This window comes from Prunus mume, linkage group LG2 (genome assembly GCF_029339155.1).
Source record: "Prunus mume cultivar Tortuosa linkage group LG2, ASM2933915v1, whole genome shotgun sequence".
Lineage (NCBI taxonomy): Eukaryota > Viridiplantae > Streptophyta > Magnoliopsida > Rosales > Rosaceae > Prunus > Prunus mume.
This window is the reverse complement of record NC_142699.1, coordinates 40,675,480-40,695,825: the sequence shown is the minus strand read 5'-3', so window position 1 is coordinate 40,695,825 and position 20,346 is coordinate 40,675,480. Positions and strand designations below refer to the sequence as shown.

The 20,346-nt window shown below is 35.7% G+C and overlaps 3 protein-coding genes across 3 annotated transcripts; all 3 read left to right on the top strand.

Annotated features, from left to right (window-relative positions):
- Positions 1-2,248: 2,248 nt before the first annotated feature.
- LOC103322572 (phosphoglucan, water dikinase, chloroplastic) lies at positions 2,249-15,309 on the top strand. Its single transcript, XM_008224500.2, has 19 exons — positions 2,249-2,648; positions 3,193-3,787; positions 4,666-4,752; positions 4,834-4,965; positions 6,071-6,196; positions 6,279-6,457; positions 7,460-7,544; positions 8,508-8,675; positions 8,802-8,854; positions 9,871-10,080; positions 10,199-10,317; positions 10,683-10,753; positions 10,873-10,990; positions 11,642-11,728; positions 11,829-11,915; positions 12,029-12,105; positions 12,262-12,424; positions 12,569-12,677; positions 13,974-15,309. Exons 1-10 carry the CDS (start codon positions 2,440-2,442, stop codon positions 9,953-9,955), a joined length of 1,719 nt encoding a protein of 572 aa, XP_008222722.2. The 5' UTR covers positions 2,249-2,439; the 3' UTR covers positions 9,956-10,080; positions 10,199-10,317; positions 10,683-10,753; positions 10,873-10,990; positions 11,642-11,728; positions 11,829-11,915; positions 12,029-12,105; positions 12,262-12,424; positions 12,569-12,677; positions 13,974-15,309.
- Positions 10,036-14,872, top strand: LOC148920369 (phosphoglucan, water dikinase, chloroplastic-like). The gene is made up of 10 exons (XM_089044610.1): positions 10,036-10,102; positions 10,199-10,317; positions 10,683-10,753; positions 10,873-10,990; positions 11,642-11,728; positions 11,829-11,915; positions 12,029-12,105; positions 12,262-12,424; positions 12,569-12,677; positions 13,974-14,872. Exons 1-10 carry the CDS (start codon positions 10,036-10,038, stop codon positions 14,870-14,872), a joined length of 1,797 nt encoding a protein of 598 aa, XP_088900736.1.
- Positions 15,310-16,939: 1,630 nt separating the features above from the next.
- Positions 16,940-18,623, top strand: LOC103322571 (rho GDP-dissociation inhibitor 1-like). Its single transcript, XM_008224499.3, has 5 exons — positions 16,940-17,532; positions 17,644-17,710; positions 17,786-18,004; positions 18,108-18,232; positions 18,319-18,623. Exons 1-5 carry the CDS (start codon positions 17,257-17,259, stop codon positions 18,397-18,399), a joined length of 768 nt encoding a protein of 255 aa, XP_008222721.2. The 5' UTR covers positions 16,940-17,256; the 3' UTR covers positions 18,400-18,623.
- The last annotated feature ends 1,723 nt before the right edge of the window (positions 18,624-20,346 follow it).

Sequence of the window (20,346 nt, the reverse complement as noted above, 5' to 3'; positions counted from 1 at the left end):
CAACAAGTGGACAATAATTTCTTTTATAGCTAGTAGTTGTAAAAATTTAGCAGGGGTGATATTTTTAGTTTGGAATGGATTATAAAACTGGGTGGCACTGGGGGGCCCCAAACTGATTAAAAACAACAAGCGATCCATGGGAACTGAATTTAATGAGGTCAATAATATCTCCCAAGTAGAAAGTCAAACTTTTCTTGCCTCTGGTGAGGACTTTAACAATTTATCTCAGTATAAGCACAAAAAGAGGTTGTTACGACGCAAACCAGAATGGTTGCCACATGGAATTTAAATTTTAGTGGTAGGCAGTCAAAACATGCCTTTTACAAAACCCTTGACTATAACAATAAATACTCATGCTAGATATATTCCCTGATGCCATTAAGAGGTTTAGGCAGTTGGAACTCCATTTGGCGACATTGAAGGTTACAACTTACATATCGGTGATTATGTAAATTTGTAAATAATTTAGCAACGGCCGGTGTGACCGTTGACAACCTTATTCGGCTAAGTACCTTCAACTATAAATCGATAAAAGTCAATTGATTCGCATAGTGAGCTTCAATGTCTTGCTACTAAAACCTTAAGCAATTTGTAATAAAAAAAGCTTTATAAGTGCGCAGGAAGGTTGCAAATAAGGAAAATAAAGCAACAAGCCTCTTCTTAATCAAATTTCTCTTGTAAGGGCAACCAAGTATATAGGGTATAAAAATCTCAAGAAATAATGACTTCAAGACCCGGCCTGGGCCCAATAGAGACCGTCCCAAGCCCAAAATTTGTTGAGGTTTTCATGTTTGGGAAAAGCTCAAGCTCTATGTCTTGGTTATTTTGCTAATCACTCCAAATTAGTAACGAGAGAAATCAAGTCGTTTTGAATGACTTATTTTCTAAGTCTGAACCTTAATTCTAATCTAAAGTGGTTTTCACTTGGACTTCTCATACATACATATATGTACACACACAAAGAGCTTAAAACACGAGAATTGCATTGATTGTAGATAACATTGATTTTGAGTTGTTTGTTTGATTGATCTTACTTGAGTGTTGGATTGATTGTTGTCAATATTTGTCTTTTAATATTCACATCCTTTTTAAAAACGAACACATCAACATTAATGTGACAACTATACTTTTTGTGTGCCCCATCATACTTTACCCTGTTAGACACCACTGCCCATATTCACACTAGAGAACTATACTTTTTGAGAAACATAGTAAATTAGCAATTTTTTAAAATTTTCTAAATTAGGCCTCACACAATTTTTGTAATAAAAAAATTCAGTAGGGTGATTCTACATGTGTTTATTTACCATTTTAAATAAGATAAATAAGGTTCCCCCTTTACAATTCCTCTAAAATGACCTTGCCTCATGACTTGGAAGGAAGAAAATAATTTCTTTTTTGCTAAAATGATAGGCAAAATGCCACAAAAATTCAAATAGGCAATCACTTACACCGATTTTCTTGAAGGAACCTAATCTCTTTCCCAATTTCAATTGTGATATTTTACGTGATGGTTAGTTTGATTCAACTTTTTAAGCTTAAAAACAAAATTTGCTTATCCAAAGCTCTAAAGATTGTAACCTTATCTCCTAGTTTTGGGAAATTACCTTCTCGAAACTAAGAAAAATACTCAAATATGAAAACATATATAAGAATAGGTGTTTTTAGAATCTTTCTTTGAGAATCAACTTGCATACAAACAATGTCATGAACCCTTCTTCAATCACTTCTTCGATTGCCATTTTGGACTCCTTTTCTTTATCCGGAAAATGTCAAAGTTTTTTAAGTTCCTATTTAAATAGGACTCCTCTTACCAAATGATTGCCTTGTTTTGAATGTTATAAAATTAATTTTTAAAACTACTTTTTTTATATAAAAAAATCAAAATTTTTAAGTTTCCAATACTTAAATAGGATACCAAACAGGAATCTCAAATTTATTTATTTTTGTTGACAAAATCTCATTTGTGTGGATGTTTTAGACACCAACTATTTAACCTTTCCGAGAAATATCTAGGAAAATAGAGTTAAAGTCAAACAAATATATAAAAAAGAAGATTTTTTCTTTTCTGAATAATTATTTCGTGGTTTTCAGCGGAAAGGAACACAACCATTAAATTTTGGTGAGCTTTTTTGCGTAGAGGACCCGGACAAAATTGGATCTATTTTAGGGATTGCGATTCGCTTACTGACACGTGGCCTAATCAAATTAAAAAAAGACAAGTACCTCTTAAAGACAAGTACCTCTCACTTCTCCAATCTTCCTCCTCGTCATCGTCATGATGGACTGATCTCTGCTTCCAAACCCAGACCTCACTCTCTCTCTGTCACTCACACACACTCTCTCTCTCTCTCTCTCTCTCTCTCTCTCTCTCACACACACTCTCTCTCTCTCTCTCTCTAGTCTTTGCTCCTGATTTCTTCTTTGGCATTTGGTCGAATGGATTGCTTGCATTCGCTGCACACCTCCGCTTCCTCCCAACTCCGTCGCCACAAGCAATTCGGATTCCTCCACCATCAGCATCAATGCCTTGGAAGCCTTGCGGTGCCAACCTTCTTCGGCCATAAGAGGAATTTTCGTCCTCTCTGCCACCAATCCAACGCTCGTCTGATCCTTTGTAGAGCTGGTGTTTCCTCAGCTCAATCCATGTAATACGCTTTTGTCTAATTTTCTTAATTCCCTCTGTATTTTTCGCTCTAGTTCCTCATTTTTTGGTTTTTGCATTTTCTCAGTTACCAAACGGAAATTGGGTTTCCATCTTACTGCACAAGTAGAATCTGATATTTATTTTCTGAGGCACACTAAATTCTTAACCTTTTTTGGAGGAGTTATTTATTTTGCTAATTGTCTTGTGCAATAGATTTGTTCTGCTGTGTTTTAGATGGCATTTAAGGTTAGAAATTCATCGACCAACTTCCCGGAAGTAACTTGAATGCACGAACTTTAAGTTGTCTGAGAATAACTTTGGTCACTACAAATTCAACTTTAGGGATTAATCTCAAGTTGTGCAACTAGTGAAAACGGTTCAACTTATGTTCTTTATGTGCTGCATAAAATATGTTTGATCATTTGCAAGTTGTAACAATGTTACTCCAAAGAGACGACCAAACATGCATTGAAGTCTAGTTTTCTGGGGATTGGAATAGGACAAGTTATAATAAAGTCATTCTTATTCATTTTTTCTGTTGGCAGAGAAGAGGAGAAGGAAAGCAAGATGAAGTCCAAGTCCAAGTCTGGGAATGAGAAGGTTCGGCTTAATGTTCGATTGGATCACCAAGTTGAATTTGGTGAGAGTGTTGTGATTTTGGGATCGATAAAGGAATTGGGATCATGGAAGAAGAAGGTGCCTATGAATTGGACCGAGAGCGGATGGGTATGCAGCTTGGAGTTCAAAGGGGGTGAGTCTGTTGAGTATAAGTTTTTGACTGTTAGGGCGGACAAGAGTGTGCTTTGGGAAGGTGGTGATAACCGTGTCTTGAAACTTCCCAAAGGAGGAAATTTTGGGATTGTTAGTCATTGGAATGCAACAGGGGAGGCTGTGGATTTGCTGCCTTTGGAGAAAGAGGAGGATGTGGGAAATAATGGGTCAATTGTTGATACTGTTAGTACTCCAGAGGTGGGGACTAGTCCTTTTGTTGGTCAGTGGAAGGGGAATGCTATCTCATTTATGCGATCGAATGAGCATGGAAACCGTGAAGCAGGAAGAATATGGGACACTTCAGGTCTTGAAGGTTTGGCTCTGAAATTAGTTGAAGGTGATCGAAATGCAAGGAATTGGTGGAGAAAGGTACCTCGATTGATTGACTTTTATCTGAATTTTCAAAATCTATGAGATTTATTCAGTAAATCTGGAATTGAATGTTGTCTCTGCTTTCCTGAGATACCATTTGTCAAACAAAGTAGGGCAAATATTCAATTATGCTCATATTTGCTCATATTATTATTCTTCTCCAATATAGAGGTATTTATCCAAGTACAAAGATACTCGCCAACACCATTTACATTAACAATTGCTTTCTGAATACTTATTTATCTCTTGTTGTGTGTTTTAAAGTTTTACACATTGTTCAAGAAGCTTTGATGTTTGAATTCAAACAGGGAGTTATGCCTTTGGGTTGTTTTATATGAAATCTGTCATGATGGTATCTTTATTATTATTTTTTTCATTTTGGACTGCTGAGGGGATCATGCCAAACTTATTTTCTTATTTGATACCTTTAGATTTCAAACGTGGTTAGTGCTCATATATTGTTATTCATGTTATGTGGCTCAAGTTTTGGTGAATTTTTTTCTTTCTTTAAATGTTAATTTGTTGAAATTTCTTCCAATCATAAGCCACCTGAACTTTTCCATGTTTATCTAATTGATTGTGGCCATTGGCTGTTACAATTGATATCAAATTACAATAATATGATAATACTTTAACGATTTAGGTATACTAAAGCTAGTAGTCAGCTTCTAATTATGTGATTTGAAGTCCTTATATGTAGGAGACCTTGTCAACAAAGATAAAAGGTGGTTATATTACAAGTTGTTGCTCCAGTTCATAGATTAATTAAATCCAAATTTCATTTTATATGGTTGAAATGTTTTATTTTGTCAGTTTTCTTAATTTCAAAATCCATTTTTTTCATTGCTTTAATTGTACACCTTTTAATGTTGAAGCTTGAAGTTGTACGCGATCTACTCATTGGAAGTTCACAAAGTGAGGACCGGTTGGATGCTCTCATAAATTCTGCCATTTATTTGAAGGTTTTTCTCGTTCTTTTATTTTCGACTTTCATTCTTATTTTGGCTTTTGCTGGCAATACTTAGATTTTCTTGGTAATGCAGTGGATAAACACAGGCCAGATTCCTTGCTTTGAAGATGGAGGTCATCATCGACCAAACCGGCATGCAGAGATTTCCAGGGTTATATTTCGAGAACTGGAAAGAATTTCCTGTAGGAAAGATACTTCACCCCAGGTGGTCTTTCGTCTTGTTTGACATGGATTTGGACCAACCATTGATTTTGGTAGTTTTTTTTATGAATTTTTTTAGTAATGACAATTGTGAAATGAGTTATATATGTTTTTTTGTTGAAATAGACTTCTATGTAAAAGATAATCTCATCAGGGCTATGCCAAATGGACCCTAACTTGAATAGAGGACAAGATTAGTTCTTATTCATGACGTTGGGGGCCTTCACTTCCAGAATTTGATTTCTAAGGAAATTTCCATCTATGATATAGGAAATTTCCCAAATAATTTAATTCTATCATGTTAGTTCCTTTGGTAGCTTAGTGAATCTTTGTTTTATATGTCTGATTCTGGGAACCAGAAAAACAAGTTAAGTTTTGTGTAGAGAGAAAAGAACGCGTCTAGTGCAATAGATAGTTCTACAGTTTCTCTGATTACTCAAACTTGTAAATAGTGATAGTAGAATACATTAGTGCTAGGACTTGATTGGTTCTAGGACAAAAAATATTAACGTTTAGATGTTGAAAAATTGTACCTAGCATTAAAATTTAAAATTGGAAGAATATATGATGCAGAAATGATCAAGTGCAATAGAAATTTACATTTCTTTATCTTTTTAAGCATGGAAAAAGGATTTTATAGATGTAAACTGAACAACAGTGAACAGCAGTCCACCAAGAAGATACAATCAAATCTTATACAACCAACAGGAATGACCATTAAGATTTCAGAAATGACTTAAGATACAGCTGCTCCCCGAATCCACTCAAGAAAAGGCAATGGAGTATTTTTAAATTTGAATCCCACAGCAACGCCCAAAGTCTAAAGTCTATCCCACTAGAAATTCACTTCCTCCCCACCTTTTCCTTAACAAATCCTACTAACTCTTTCCAGCCAAAGAAACCAGATATTTCCATCACACTATAATACAAACAAAACTTGCATTTCTCCTTCAAAGCACAATGTTTTGTTGATAAATAATGATGCAGAGACAGAATCACTAGGAGTTCACATATCTTTGCATACTCATATCTGCATCTTGTCCTTTTGCTTTGTAACTTCATATTTTGGTTACTGGTTCTCAGTTGAATATTTTATTTCTAATGTCCAGGAAGTACTGGTTGTCCGCAAAATTCATCCATGTCTGCCATCTTTCAAGGCAGAGTTTACTGCATCTGTTCCCCTAACACGAATAAGAGACATTGCTCATCGGAATGATATCCCTCATGACCTCAAGGTTACACTTTTCTGTTGATTGGTGCATATATTTCTATTACAATTAATGTTGTTTTGATATTGAACAATTTTATAAACTTCAGCAAGAAATTAAGCATACTATACAAAACAAGCTTCACCGCAATGCCGGCCCTGAAGATCTAGTTGCTACAGAAGCAATGCTTGCAAGAATAACAAAGAACCCTGGAGAGTATAATGGAGCATTTGTGGAGCAGTTCAAGATATTCCATCATGAACTCAAAGACTTCTTCAATGCTGGAAGGTTTTGACATGAAATAAATTTTGCATCCAGTAACATCTCTTTTTCTGATGAATAAAATAATATTTCAGAAAAATATTATGGAACTGAGTTTAAATGATATTCTACATCAACATAAACTTCTCTACAAGATGTTGAGAAAATAATATCCATGCAGTGTGGCTGAACCTCTTAAAACCTGAACTTTATTTACTTATAGGGTTCTTGTTTCCATTTCCAAAATTCACATAAAAGTATTTGCTACTATGGATGCGGAATTCCTATTCTACTACAACTAAATTATCAAAAAGTAAGGCAGAGGAGAAGTGTGTAGAGCCGTTACCCCTGCATTTATAGGAAATAGTCATAGGCATGATATTGGGAGATCTGTTTTATCCACAGGGATAAAAGGTAGAAAATCTGTGAGGGAAAGCATGTTTGACCTTTCTTGAACATGTGGAATATAATGGTTTAAGGGACCCTGGTAAGAATTTGAATTTCCACCTCTTTTCCTTATGTGGAGAAATTTAGGAGGTAACTAGGCTCTTAATAGATGTTCGAAGATGAGTTGATTAGGAAATTTATATATCTTATCCACTCTGTTGTCTATGATTCATACTTGGGTGCTTTTGTCACTTCCATATATTTTTTTCAACCAGCTTATACCAGTAAAAAACTTTAACAAAAACTTTTTTCAACCAGATTTAAAAGTTCAATTTTAAACAATGTGCAAAAACTATTAATATATCTTGTAGTTTAACAATGCTTTTAGAAATTATTTTTACGTATGTACTAACCAAAATATTTCCCTAAAGTTCAAAATAAACTTGATTAACTTGTATATGAGGATAATTGTGTTAAACTCGGAGTGACCAAAGCTACTCCCCACTCTCAGCTTCATGTTTGAAATGGTTGGCTTGGAGTGATTGATCTTCTATTAAATTTGCGTGTTGATTGATATGCTTTGATTTATAATTGGAATTTTGAGTGCTGCTGATGTGATATTTGGTTTTGACTATGTGCTAGCCTCGCTGAACAACTTGAATCCATCAAAGACTCTATCGATGATAAAGGTCAATCAGCTCTTGCATTGTTTTTGGAGTGCAAAAAGGTAGACCTTCACATTTAAGTTGCTTCAATTTCATGTATTGGAGTGATTTTATGTTTTGAAGCAGGCATATGAAGATCCTTCTGAAATGAATTATGTGAAGTTCAATTTCGGCCAATATTCTATTGCTTATTTGTTTAGTTTTATTTTGTTTTTTTTATGTGGTCATGCTATACAAAATTTTATGCCTACAATTATTAAGCATAAAACTTGCACACCTAAATTTTGTTATTGTTGTTGTTTGGGGTTCATAAAACAAACTGGACAGTGGTTCAATTTTACGTGACACCTAGAGATAGCATTCAATTTACATGATGCCTAGAGTTGTTTTTTCAATCGTCATGTGGGCCAACTAATACTTAGTTTACAATCTAAGGTTACTAATATACATTATCCAACCCACCCATTTTCATCCCATATACCCACTTTCTCTTCTCATACTTGCCTTTTTCTTAAGTCTAGCTGACATACTAATCCTCATTGGTTTGTCATCATCTTTGGGTTGGGCCCTCTCACAATGTGCCCCTATAAAATCTAAGATGGTGACAACTGAGGCTGTTGTCAATTTGGCACCCTCCTTATCAGTTCTGAGCTTGAAGTTGGATCGAGGCCTTTTTTGTGTTAAGAATTTCAGCTCCTTAAGGAGCATATACATCTAAGTCATTTATATATTTTTGAGTTATTTTGTAGTTGGATTAGGTATTATCTTGTTTACTGCACTCCTGAAGTGTAACATAATCTAACTGCTTAAGCAAAAAGTTATCCTCCTTTACCCTTTGAAAGGAAGGATATGACAATTTTTTTCTTTCAAATCACACAAAAGTCATGATTTATAAGTATGGGTGCTGTTTACTATGGATTTTTAATTTCTATTGGTATTTCATTTTTGAGTTTAATTTTGTCAGTGGTGTTTGATTTATGATGGCATAATCTTATGAACAATGTTTATTTTCAAAAAAATTCCAGAGTTTGGATACTTTAGAAGTATCAAACAAAGGCTTGGGAAAGAATGGCACGGATCTGTTATTCAAGACCATGAAATCTTTGAGTGACCTGAGAGAAATAATTGCCAAGGGTCTTGAAAGTGGTCTTAGAAATGATGCTCCTGATACAGCAGTGGCTATGCGTCAAAAGGTGAGATCATTTTTCATAATTATTTAGCAAAAGCTTCGATTGAAACAATTAACTAGTTCAGAATTTCATGATTTTGCTCCCAATGTTTATCTGTTTCTTTCTTCATCTCTCTGTGAACAAATACAGTGGCGTCTTTGCGAGATTGGACTTGAGGACTATTCATTTATTCTTTTAAGCAGGTAGGAACTTTGCTCTAAAACCAGATTATGGATTAGTATTATTTAATTTTCTTTCATTTCACATGATAAATACTAGGGAAATTTAATGCCTCCTGGACTTGCACCCCTATGTCTAAGTAGTGTTCGAAGTTTCTATTTGAGCAATGCACCCCTTGAAAATGGAAAATGGTCTTATAGCCCCTTGATCACAACCTGTCAAATGCTACCAACTGTGTGACTTGCATGTGATATTCAAGGCTGAAATGATATATAGGAAAAATATTTAAATAATTTTAAAATAAATATTAATTCATTATCTCCACAAATTTCACCACATTGAGAATTGAAGACTCAGTATCTTCAGAACCGGTTCTTCTCTATAGTGGAACCACCAGTAAGTGGCCATAGAGTTGCTTCCTGTTGGTCGAACATGACTCACATAACTTGAGTTCATCATACTGCACAGAAACTGTGCAGGAAAATTCTTTGTTACAATTTGGTTTCTTTGGTTATTATAATACCTTTGTGCTCACAGGAACTTATCATAAGTTATTGAGTAATGGTGGGTACGTTGTTTGCTCAGAGATAAGGATGCCTGTCTGCGTTGTCACCGTTAATCAAAGAAGAATGTCCTGTGTTTTCTTAATTGTCTATTGTTTAAAATTTATTCATTAAGTTACTTTAGCTTTGAGTGATGTCATGTTTCTGTGGCAATTTGAGAAATTCAAAATTTTACCTTACTTTAGGGGACACATTGCTCAAATCAAAAGTTCTTATGTAATTTCCCCCAAACCTAAACATTCTTCTTTTCTTTAATCATTGGCATATTTGACACTTGTCAATGGAAGACTGATCCAACCTCCGTTCAGTATGAGTTAGCATTTAAGATATAGTACTATCATAAACTTGTGTTTCAGAAAACCATAACTATTTCAGGATCACAATAAAACATGAAAGATGTTCTAGTCAATTAGTCTAGTTTACAGAAAAATGTTCTGGGTGTTAATTACGTTATTGACAATCATTGATTTGGTTAGATTCCTTAATGAGCTTGATGCTTTGGGAGGGGCTCATTGGCTGGCAGAAAATGTGAAATCAAAGGATGTAAGCCCTTGGAAGTGATCCACTTGGTGTGCTTATTGTCGGTATTCATCAGCTAAGGTTATCTGGTTGGAAGCCTGAAGAATGTGCTGCTATTGAAAATGAACTCCTTGCATGGAAAGCAAGAGGTCTTTCTGAAAGGGAAGGTAACTTTCTTATCATTTTGTCGTGCATTAACTCTTGCATCATATAGCTGGCATACTTTTGATAGTGTTTAAACAGCCAACCTTTTGTTTCAATTTTCCTCCTGTTCTGTTCATGAAGGAAGTGAAGATGGCAAAATAATCTGGGGACTGAGGCATAAAGCTACTCTTGATAGAGCAAGGAGGCTAACTGAAGAATATTCTGAAGCACTTCTTCAAATATTTCCCCAAAACGTCCAGGTATCTTTTGAGAAAAATAAAATTTGGTTGATGAGGCCAAATATGGCGTCCTGTACAACAAAGCTTGTATGGAATCTCTTTGGATGATGATTAACGCATCAAATCCTTGTTTATAAACAATTGAACCACAATATGTTTTGATTTGAAGCATTTCTTGAAAATACATGCCAAATGTTCTGGGCTTATATACTACATTTATTTTGTGGTCCAATGATGTGTATTTCTTTGATAAATCTTCTTTGAGCCTTTTCATTCTCTCTTATCTGTTTGATATTATTTCTACCAGTTGACTTAATTCATCAGCATAATGAAAATTGCTAAAAGTCTAGAACAAATTTCAACTGGAATTACAACAATTCTTGCAGATATTAGGAAAAGCTTTTGGAATCCCTGAGAACAGTGTAAGGACATATGCTGAAGCTGAGATTCGCTCTGGGTATGTTTATCTGTTAAATATATCTTTGTTCATTTAACATAATATTTTAAGCATGTATATAGTGTTGCTATATGGGAACTATTATTGTCTGACTTTCTACCTACAAATGCCATGTCCAGTGTAATATTCCAGGTTTCAAAACTCTGCACCCTTCTTTTAAAAGCTGTTAGAACTATCATTGGTTCTCAAGGTTGGGATGTTATTGTGCCAGGAGCTGCTCTGGGAACATTAGTTCAGGTAACCTCCATGATTGATTGCCTTAAGTGTGAAATAGCATCAACATCGAGTATCATCTTTCTAGTTAGTTGTAGGGAGATTCTCCAATAAGTATTTTATGTTTAGGATTGGTTACATAATTCTAATCTTGGCCATTGGATTGCATTCATTAAATGTGTTGGTAGAGATTAGAAGTATGTAACAAATCCTTAAGTTAAATACTTATTAGAGAATGTCCCATTAGTTATATATATAATATTTAAAGTTCATGTTTTTCTATCCAAAAATATCTTTCTAGCTGAACACATCCCTAAAATAAAAGTTTAAGATTCAGCTTAATGTCTTCTTGGATTAAACTTATTTATAAGCTTACAAAACAAGGATGGAATGTTGTGAACACCTTCAAAGTTCAAAATGTACAGATTTATAGAGTTCAAAATCGACTTATTGAAAAAGAAAAAAGGAATATAAAAGGATAGCTAAATAGATTTATTTGGAAACTTAAAATTCTTAGGTATTAAATTAGGTGAAAGAACTTTTAAAGTCATATGAACTAGATAAAATGTACATATGATGTGTTTATGCATACAGAAAAACAATAAGCACCTAGTATGATTGCATTGTCGCAATTATTTAGTTCGCAGTTACCCATATATACTACTATAACTTCAGGTTGAGAGGATTGTCCCTGGGTCAATACCATCTACTGTGGAAGGACCAATCGTTCTCATGGTCAACAGAGCAGATGGAGATGAGGAGGTTTTCCATTTTCTTATTCTTATATTTTTAGTCCTGACAGGACTAAAAATGTAACACAATCAAATTACCATTCTTTTCTGACAGTTCATATATCTGGCAGGTTACAGCTGCTGGGAGTAACATTGTGGGAGTCATACTTCTGCAAGAGCTTCCCCACTTATCTCATCTTGGTGTCAGAGCTCGACAAGTATGTCTTGTCTGTCCAATTTTCAAGTCATTATATGCTTTTAAAATGAATTTGTGTATACATATACATATGATATATATTTCTAATAAATAAACTATGATGGTGATCTGCAGGAGAAGGTTGTGTTCGTGACATGTGAAGATGATGACAAAGTTTCCGATATACAAAAACATAAGGGAAAACTTGTTAGGTTAATTTTTCTAAACTTTTGAAGAGTCATTGAAACATGCTTAAAAAATTCATCTCCTATTATTGACATGCATCATGTAATTGATGCTTTGGGACTTACAGCTGTAGCAGTATTTTTGTTATTTACTTTTGTGCCTCAAATTTTTGAAATTTTCAGGTTAGAAGCATCCCCTACAAGTGTTGATATATATCCTTCATCAGAAAACACCAATGGCAGTTTTGCAGTGAAAAATCTTTCAGGTGATGCTGCACCCAAGATTGAAGCCCTTGGCACCCATGGTCCTTCCCAGTCTCCTACTAAAGCCCCATACTTCCAGAAGGTACTGTAGAGTTTTGTTTTATTTTTAATCTCTCTCCTCAATCCCAAAATGTTAACTATCTTTTTCTTTTGGTCATTGATGTTGATTTTCATCATCAGAAATTATGTTGCCTGTGACCATGTTAATAGTTGTTTCCTCATCTAGGGTGTTTCTGGTGGAATTTTACTACTTGCTGATGCAGAAGCAGAGACTTCGGGTGCAAAGGCTGCAGCTTGTGGTCGTTTAGCTTCTTTGGCAGCAGTATCTGACAAAGGTAATTTTTATGGTGGTTACGACCGCGTTTTCTTCTGAACAAAACCTTATTCATCCTCTTTTAGACTTTTTCTCTGTAACAAGTCATGGTTTATGTTTCAAATCTGCTATGGTAATTTGAACCTTACGACATTAAAATCTCCCATCACCACCCAAGGTTCTCCAGATCTCCCATTCACCTTTCCCCACTGCTCCCACAACTACCTCCTCATACTGACACCATTAGGACCATAGACTCCTGAAAAATTCAAATCAAAGCCATCTTCCATACAGTAAAACGGCAATAAATCAAATTAGAGCACACCTGTGAGTCTAACTTCTTGTGTTGCCTGTATAGAATCCTTACCCTTAGCACCAAACTGGATCCGAACTCACCCCTAGCACCAAACTGGATCCGAACTCACTCACTCCACATACCTACTGCTCATTTGTACTGAACCATAGGAAAAGACATGGACAAGACATGTTCAGTCACAAAATCCCTATTTTTATTCTTTATACATTACATATTGCCTCCAGATGAATAGAGGTGTTGAAATTTGATGGGACGAACATACAGGCCTTCTTTTCTGGTTACAACATACAGGCCTTTAAGTTCACTTTACCACATCTTGGGCATCAGTTCGTCTTTATTTTGAATTCTGCTTTCAATTTGAGTTTGGCACAGAGAAAACATTAACTTTTAAACTTATAAAGTGTGCATCTGTTCTTTAAAATTTATAAGAAATTTTTTTAAAAGCAAAGAACAATACCATTTTGGCTGGAGAGGTAAATGACCCTTGATTGAAAAGTGGATGTCTTCAAATTTTTACAGAAATAATGTATCTTTTGGCTTATGGTACTGCTGGGTTATGAGTTTAATGCATTTGATAAAATAAATGTTTTCTTATTATCCTTGTCTACTTGCGCAGCTTTTGACATCCCTTGAATTCTAATGAACTTATTCATCTTGCAGGGAATTTATCAAATGTCCATATCCATAAAGTAAATAGTGATATTTATTTGAAAGGAGAAAAGAAAAAAATTAAAGATAACCGTGCTATGAATTTTGCTTCTACTTTTAACAATTGATTCATGATGAATGATGGATTTTTCCATGAATGTGATTTATGATAAAATAAAGCCATTTAAATTTCAATAAAAACAAAATTATCTTAGGCGTGCATTAGGATGTCCTGTAGACAATTGTTGCATACAATGAACAAGGGATTGTGGATTGCGCAATAGATATCAGCCATTTTCCTGCATATATTGTTATTCCATCACATTGACTTGAGGACTGGTTTTTCATTGGCAGTTTATAGTGACCAAGGGGTACCAGCTTCATTTAATGTCCCTGTGGGGGCAGTGATACCATTTGGCTCTATGGAATTGGCATTAGAGCAAAGCAAATCCACCGATTTATTCTCGTCCTTTCTAGATAAGATAGAAACACTGAAGCCGGAAGGTGGGGAACTTGACCAACTTTGCAGTCAGCTCCAGGAACTAGTCTCTTCCCTACAGCCCCCGGAAGACATCATTAATGGCATTGGGAGAATATTTCCAGGCAATGCACGCCTAATTGTTCGTTCAAGTGCTAATGTCGAGGACTTGGCTGGAATGTCGGCAGCTGGATTATATGACTCAATACCCAATGTTAGTGTTTCAAATCCAACAGTTTTTGCAAATGCTATTAGCAGAGTGTGGGCTTCACTTTACACTCGGAGGGCAGTTTTGAGCCGTCGATCTGCCGGTGTACCTCAGAAGGAAGCTACAATGGCAATTCTGGTGCAAGAAATGCTTTCACCAGACTTATCATTTGTGCTTCATACCGTCAGCCCAACAGACCAAGATCATAATTCTGTTGAGGCTGAAATTGCTTCTGGCCTTGGTGAAACTTTGGCTTCAGGCACTAGGGGCACACCTTGGCGTCTGTCGTCTGGGAAATTTGATGGGGATGTGCGAACACTGGCATTTGCAAATTTCAGTGAGGAGCTACTTGGTACAGGCCCTGCTGATGGGGAGGTCATCCATTTGACTGTAGACTACAGCAAGAAACCATTAACTGTTGATCCAATTTTCCGTCAGCAGCTTGGTCAGCGCCTCAGTACAGTGGGATTTTTCCTTGAGCAGAAGTTTGGCTGCCCTCAGGACATAGAAGGATGTGTTGTTGGCAAAGATATCTATATAGTCCAGACACGACCGCAGCCCCTATAAAATCTCTGTTGTAACCTTACGAGCCAGGTAGCATTGATCTGGGTAGTATTACCCGTCGTTCCAAAAACTGTGCCATGTTTGGGTACTCAATGTAGGCAGCTGCTGTATGCATGATCTTCAGGAAACTCAGTGGAACGACTCTCTTGCATTTGCTGAATGCACCGGTATATAGAAAGTATTGCATTTGTATGCTTGTTTTCTGAACAGTACGTCAGTGTATGGCTTCTGTATGCTTATAGATATGATAAGTAGACAACTTTCCGTAGGTTGAGGAAGGTTGAAAGGATATAATCTGAATAATTCATAGTTCTGACGTATTGTTGTATGTTTGATCACTTATAGGGTTTCTGTAATCATATGATAACATCATTATCAAAGCCAAGCAAAATAATGGTCCGTGCTTTATATAAATAATAATTTGGATCAGGCATGTCTAATGTATCGATCTTCAATTCTTCGATAAAGCGGACATGCTGACGGGTATTTTTCTTTCTTTGTAAACATCCATATCCAATGGTACTGATAGCCCTTCAATGACAACATAAAGTTCTGTTACAGTGGCCATAATAGAGGAGAGAAACTTAGCTACAGCAGGGATGCGTTTAAACTTTTACACACGGTAATGCGTTGGCTTGGGATACCGTAACAGTGGCATCTTCGGTGTAGGTAAGTATGTCTCGTAGTAAAGACAAGGCTAGTGTATTTCGTCCTGCATGATTTATACAATGGAGAGGGCCTTTCGACAGCAGCTAAATAAACATTCGTTTTATCGATAGCATGGGTCGGCGCTTACACTTGGATGAGGATCCATGTAGATTGGAGTTGCGATCATTCTGTAACTTGAAGCCATAAAGAAACCGCATGTAAATTTATTCTTTATTTTTGAAAGAACCTATTCTATGACCTTGGACAACTTCCACAGTTGCAATACTAGAGCCCGGAGGCAGAGGCACCAACCAACTATAAACCCAAGTTTTATCTACCAACTGCATAGACAGATCTATTAAAGAATAAAAGCTTTGTGTTCAGATCATATCTTTTCAACCTGTTTTTGTAACTACGGAAACTGCACAATTTTCCAGCGATAAAGGTCCAACTTACATGGAAGGATACCATTTAGAGCTCTTCATAAACAATTCAACTTTCTTATGTAGAAGTGGATGGCAAGCTAATAACCGCTTTTAAGTTGGTGTTGGGTTTTGTCACAATGAACCTTGGTATGGAAAGAGCATTTCTGTAGATTGGCCATCATGTTTAGTTGTTGGCAGATACAGTTCCTCAACTGAGTGAAAATTCACATCATCCCAAAATTATGAAATGGGCACCCCCGGATTAGAGGTGAAGAATATTATGTAAATTATATCATACTTTCATTGATTAACAACTACCCCCTAATCAATCTAATTCCTAATCCATGAATCAAGGAAGTCGTGAATGTGTATGGGATCGACTACCCCTAATTAATCTAATTCCTTATTTATTGGTATTGGTTATGGATTGTAACGCGAGGGAAAGTTGTTAGTGAATGCAATGAAAGTCAAGATTCGAAATCATTTCAAAACCCATTTTTTATTTTTTATTTTATTTTTATAGCATTTCAGTAACCATTTCAAGTAGCGAGTCTAGCTAAAGACCGCTAATATATCTTGAAAACATATCATCCGATGTGTGTTTTGACATTTGTTGTTCTATCTAACAAGTGAAGACCGAGTGTCACTAGACCAAATTGTATTGTTTTTTCTCTCTTTTATTTTCAAATTATTCTCCCTGTTCGCTTTTTGATCGAGTCATCATGACTCCATGCTTCTTTTTGATCATGCCATCATGACTGCATGCTGCTCTGTACCGTCAAAGAACTTTCTTTTTCCTTTTTAAAGGAAACAAATTGCACTATAGAAGAATTCTTAATCAACCAGAATGTGCATATACATACACTTACATAAATGGTTGAACTTACACTTAGGAAGGTTATTATAAAGGAAACATAAGGGGTAGAAAGGTCAATTCCCACACTCAGTTACTAGTATTATTAACCAGCCCAAAACTAAGCATTTTGTCCTCCAAACATTATATATACACACATATTCAACTGCCTAAAATTCGCTCCAAATCCTCTTCATATCCGACGAAGCCCCATAATTCCCTGCTCAACCAGTCATCCTCCATCTCTTGCCAGCACACTTAGAAAACGAGTGAAAGCATCCCAATATGGTAAACAGCCTCTGAATTTGGTACAAGTAATTTGGAAGGGCCACATAACCAGACCGAAATCTTCTATATACTCTTCTTCTTCATCTCTCTTTTTTGTTAGTTTTTTTTTCTTCAACGCTAGCTCAAGCATACATTTGCCTTTGGGGTGTTTTTCTCACTTTCTTTTGATAAAAATGTCGGCCGCCGTGGGAGCTATCTCTGCAACCAAAGATGTTACTTTCAGTTCTCAAAGGGAGGAAGAGGAGCTAGTTAAGAATGATGACATGAAAAACACGGCTGCACTTGGTGATGATCAACCAAGCCTAAGCCAGCTTCCCGAAGGTGATGATCATATTGCGGAGGAGGGTGACCTAGACGAAGAGGATGATGAGGTTGCCGCATTGAAATCTGAAAAGGAATTGGTCCTTGGCCCTCAGTTTTCTCTCAAGGAGCAGCTTGAGAAAGATAAAGTATGTGTCCACTTTTCTTCTGTTTTTTTTTTTTTTTCTTCTTTCTTTAATTAAGTCTTCCATTAATGTTGTCCAATTCATCACATTCACATATATAATAATTCTTCTAAGGATGATGAGAGTTTGAGGAAATGGAAGGAACAACTTCTTGGGAGTGTTGATCTCTCTACTGCTGGAGGTATTTAATTTTCTCTGCTCTTTTTTTTCTCAATTGGGTTTGCATTTATTATTGTTTGGAATTCCTAAATATCAGAAAGCAAAGAACCAGAAGTGAAGGTCTTAAGCCTCACAATCATGTGCCGGGGCCGGCCGGATATTGTCCTCCCAATTCCATTCACAAACAAACCCAAGAGCAGCCTCTTCACACTGAAAGACGGATGCCATATGCGCATGAGGTTTACATTTACTGTCTCCAAAAACATAGTCTCAGGCCTCAAGTACACCAATACAGTGTGGAAGACTGGTGTCAGAGGTAAAAAATAAAAATAAAAAAATTTACATTCATAATTAAAATCAAAATTGTATAATATAATCACAAAAATTACTGAGATTAATTGTTCAAAAATTTTTGACAGTGGACAACTCAAAAAGAATGCTTGGAACTTTTAGCCCTAGGCAAGATCCCTATACATATGAGACTGAAGAAGAAACTGTCCCTTCAAGCATGTTTGCCAGGGGCTGGTATTGTGTGAGAACAAAAGTGAGGCTTAATTCATTGACATTGGTTTTTTTTTTTTTTTTTTTAATGCTTTTTAATTTATAATTTTCTTAATTTTCTTGTTTCAGTTTCTGGATGATGATGGAAAATGCTACTTGGACATGAGTTACTACTTTGAAATCCAGAAGAAGTGGCCAAAATCCTCTTGAAACTTTCCATCTGTTATGAGCATTGGCTTGGTCATCAAAATCAAATGGTCATGTTTAATTAGTGTATCTCTCCATTTGTACTTTCTTGTCAGCTTTGGGTTTGGTACTAAATGCTTCAAATGAGCACTTTCAGTGAATAATGTTGTATCTCGTAATCATACTTGGCACAATGCAATCCATATTTTAATTCAATGAGAAAGCACTGCCATATGACAAGGCATGCATATGCTCTCTTTTTTTTTCCTTTTTAAATATAATTAATTTCTTCTCCTTTTTCTTTTTTATAATTGTATAGCTGAGAAAAGCAAACTTCCTTTAATTTCTTCTCTAACTTTCTGATTTTCCTTTATTTGTTTGATATTATAATTAAGTTCTGGTAGTGAGCATGATTCCCCACCAAAGATGCCTCTCAACATCTAATTGATAAGTTAATTCCTGAAGAAGGGATGAGAATGACATTAAAGTAGTGAACCCCATGTGATTATAAATAGATCTAACCTCTAACTAACTACTCCTAGTGCTTTCACAAAGCAAACTGCGCCCAAAAGCTATCTCAATTTTATTTCTTTTGGTGGTCCAAAGTCCAGACCCTTCTTTTGTCATGTCATGATATGATAACATGAATGCATGCTTCTGCCAACAGGAGGGACAAGAAGAACAGAGATCAGGTGCTACAATACTATCTCTGTCACACACCCTTGACCCAGAGTAGAGTAAAATTCTGAATTCGGTGTGTGATAATAAAGTAATTAACAATAGAACACTAAAGGATCAACTTTCTTATAATCTTTATCATCATCTCTTTCTTTCTTCCTCGCTAAAATTATGCTTTTCCTAAAATAAATAAAAATTGTGGGCTAAAAGACAATTTTTTTTTATTTGAATACATTCACCCTCAGTTTTAACCATTAATAAAACATTGATTTCAATATCTCCCACTGTTTTGAGGGCTTCATTTAGTTGTTCAGAAACCACTTCAACAATGATAATGTTAGTTAAGAGCATAAGTTGTTTGGTAGCATGAGCAAGGTCTACTTAAAACCAAAGCAATGTACATATGACCTGAATTTAGTATCAGTTATAGCAAAGAATTGGTTCTTCAAAATGTACTAAGATTATAGATAAATTTTTGTCTTCAAATTCGAGAACCACATATATTTATATATCCAACAAAATGTTTGAGGTAAAAAATCTCGACATTAGCTCCATTGTAGAAGATGCATGAGTCTGAAATAATGTACTGTGTATGGAGAAACTTTCCGCTAGGAGACATATGTATCTAAGCAGGGGCGGTCCTAGCCTAAGAGTAGGGTAGGCAGCCGCCTACTCCTTTTTTGGCCGAACCAAAAATTACCCAATATTCAATACAATTAATTTTTTCTGCCTACTCAAACCCAACCTACCAAGGGCGATCCTACCCTAAGGACAAGGTAGGCAGCCGCTTACTCCATTTTTTGCCAAATCAAAAATTACCCAATACCCAATACAATTAAATTTCTTCTGCCTACTCAAACCCAACCTACCAAGGGCAATCCTACCCTAAGGACAAGGTAGGCAGCCGCTTACTCCATTTTTTGCCAAACCAAAAATTACCCAATACCCAATACAATTAAATTTCTTCTGCCTACTCAAACCCAACCTACCAAAGCGATCCTACCTAAGGACAGGGTAGGCGTCGCCTACTCCATTTTTTGCCAAACCAAAAATTACCCAATACAATCAAATTTCTTCTGCCTACTCAAACCCAACTCACTCAAATTTTTCCCTTTAACAAAAACAATAGCCCAACTCACTCAAACTTTCTCCATTAACAAAAACAATAAAAAGCAATATAAGCATGTGAAAGTTGTATGGAGATTTTTTTCAATGTTGACTAACATTGTGAATTTTGTTAGTACTTTTGCTAAGCGCCGTAATGAGTTAAATTTAATTTGAAAAGCTAAACTC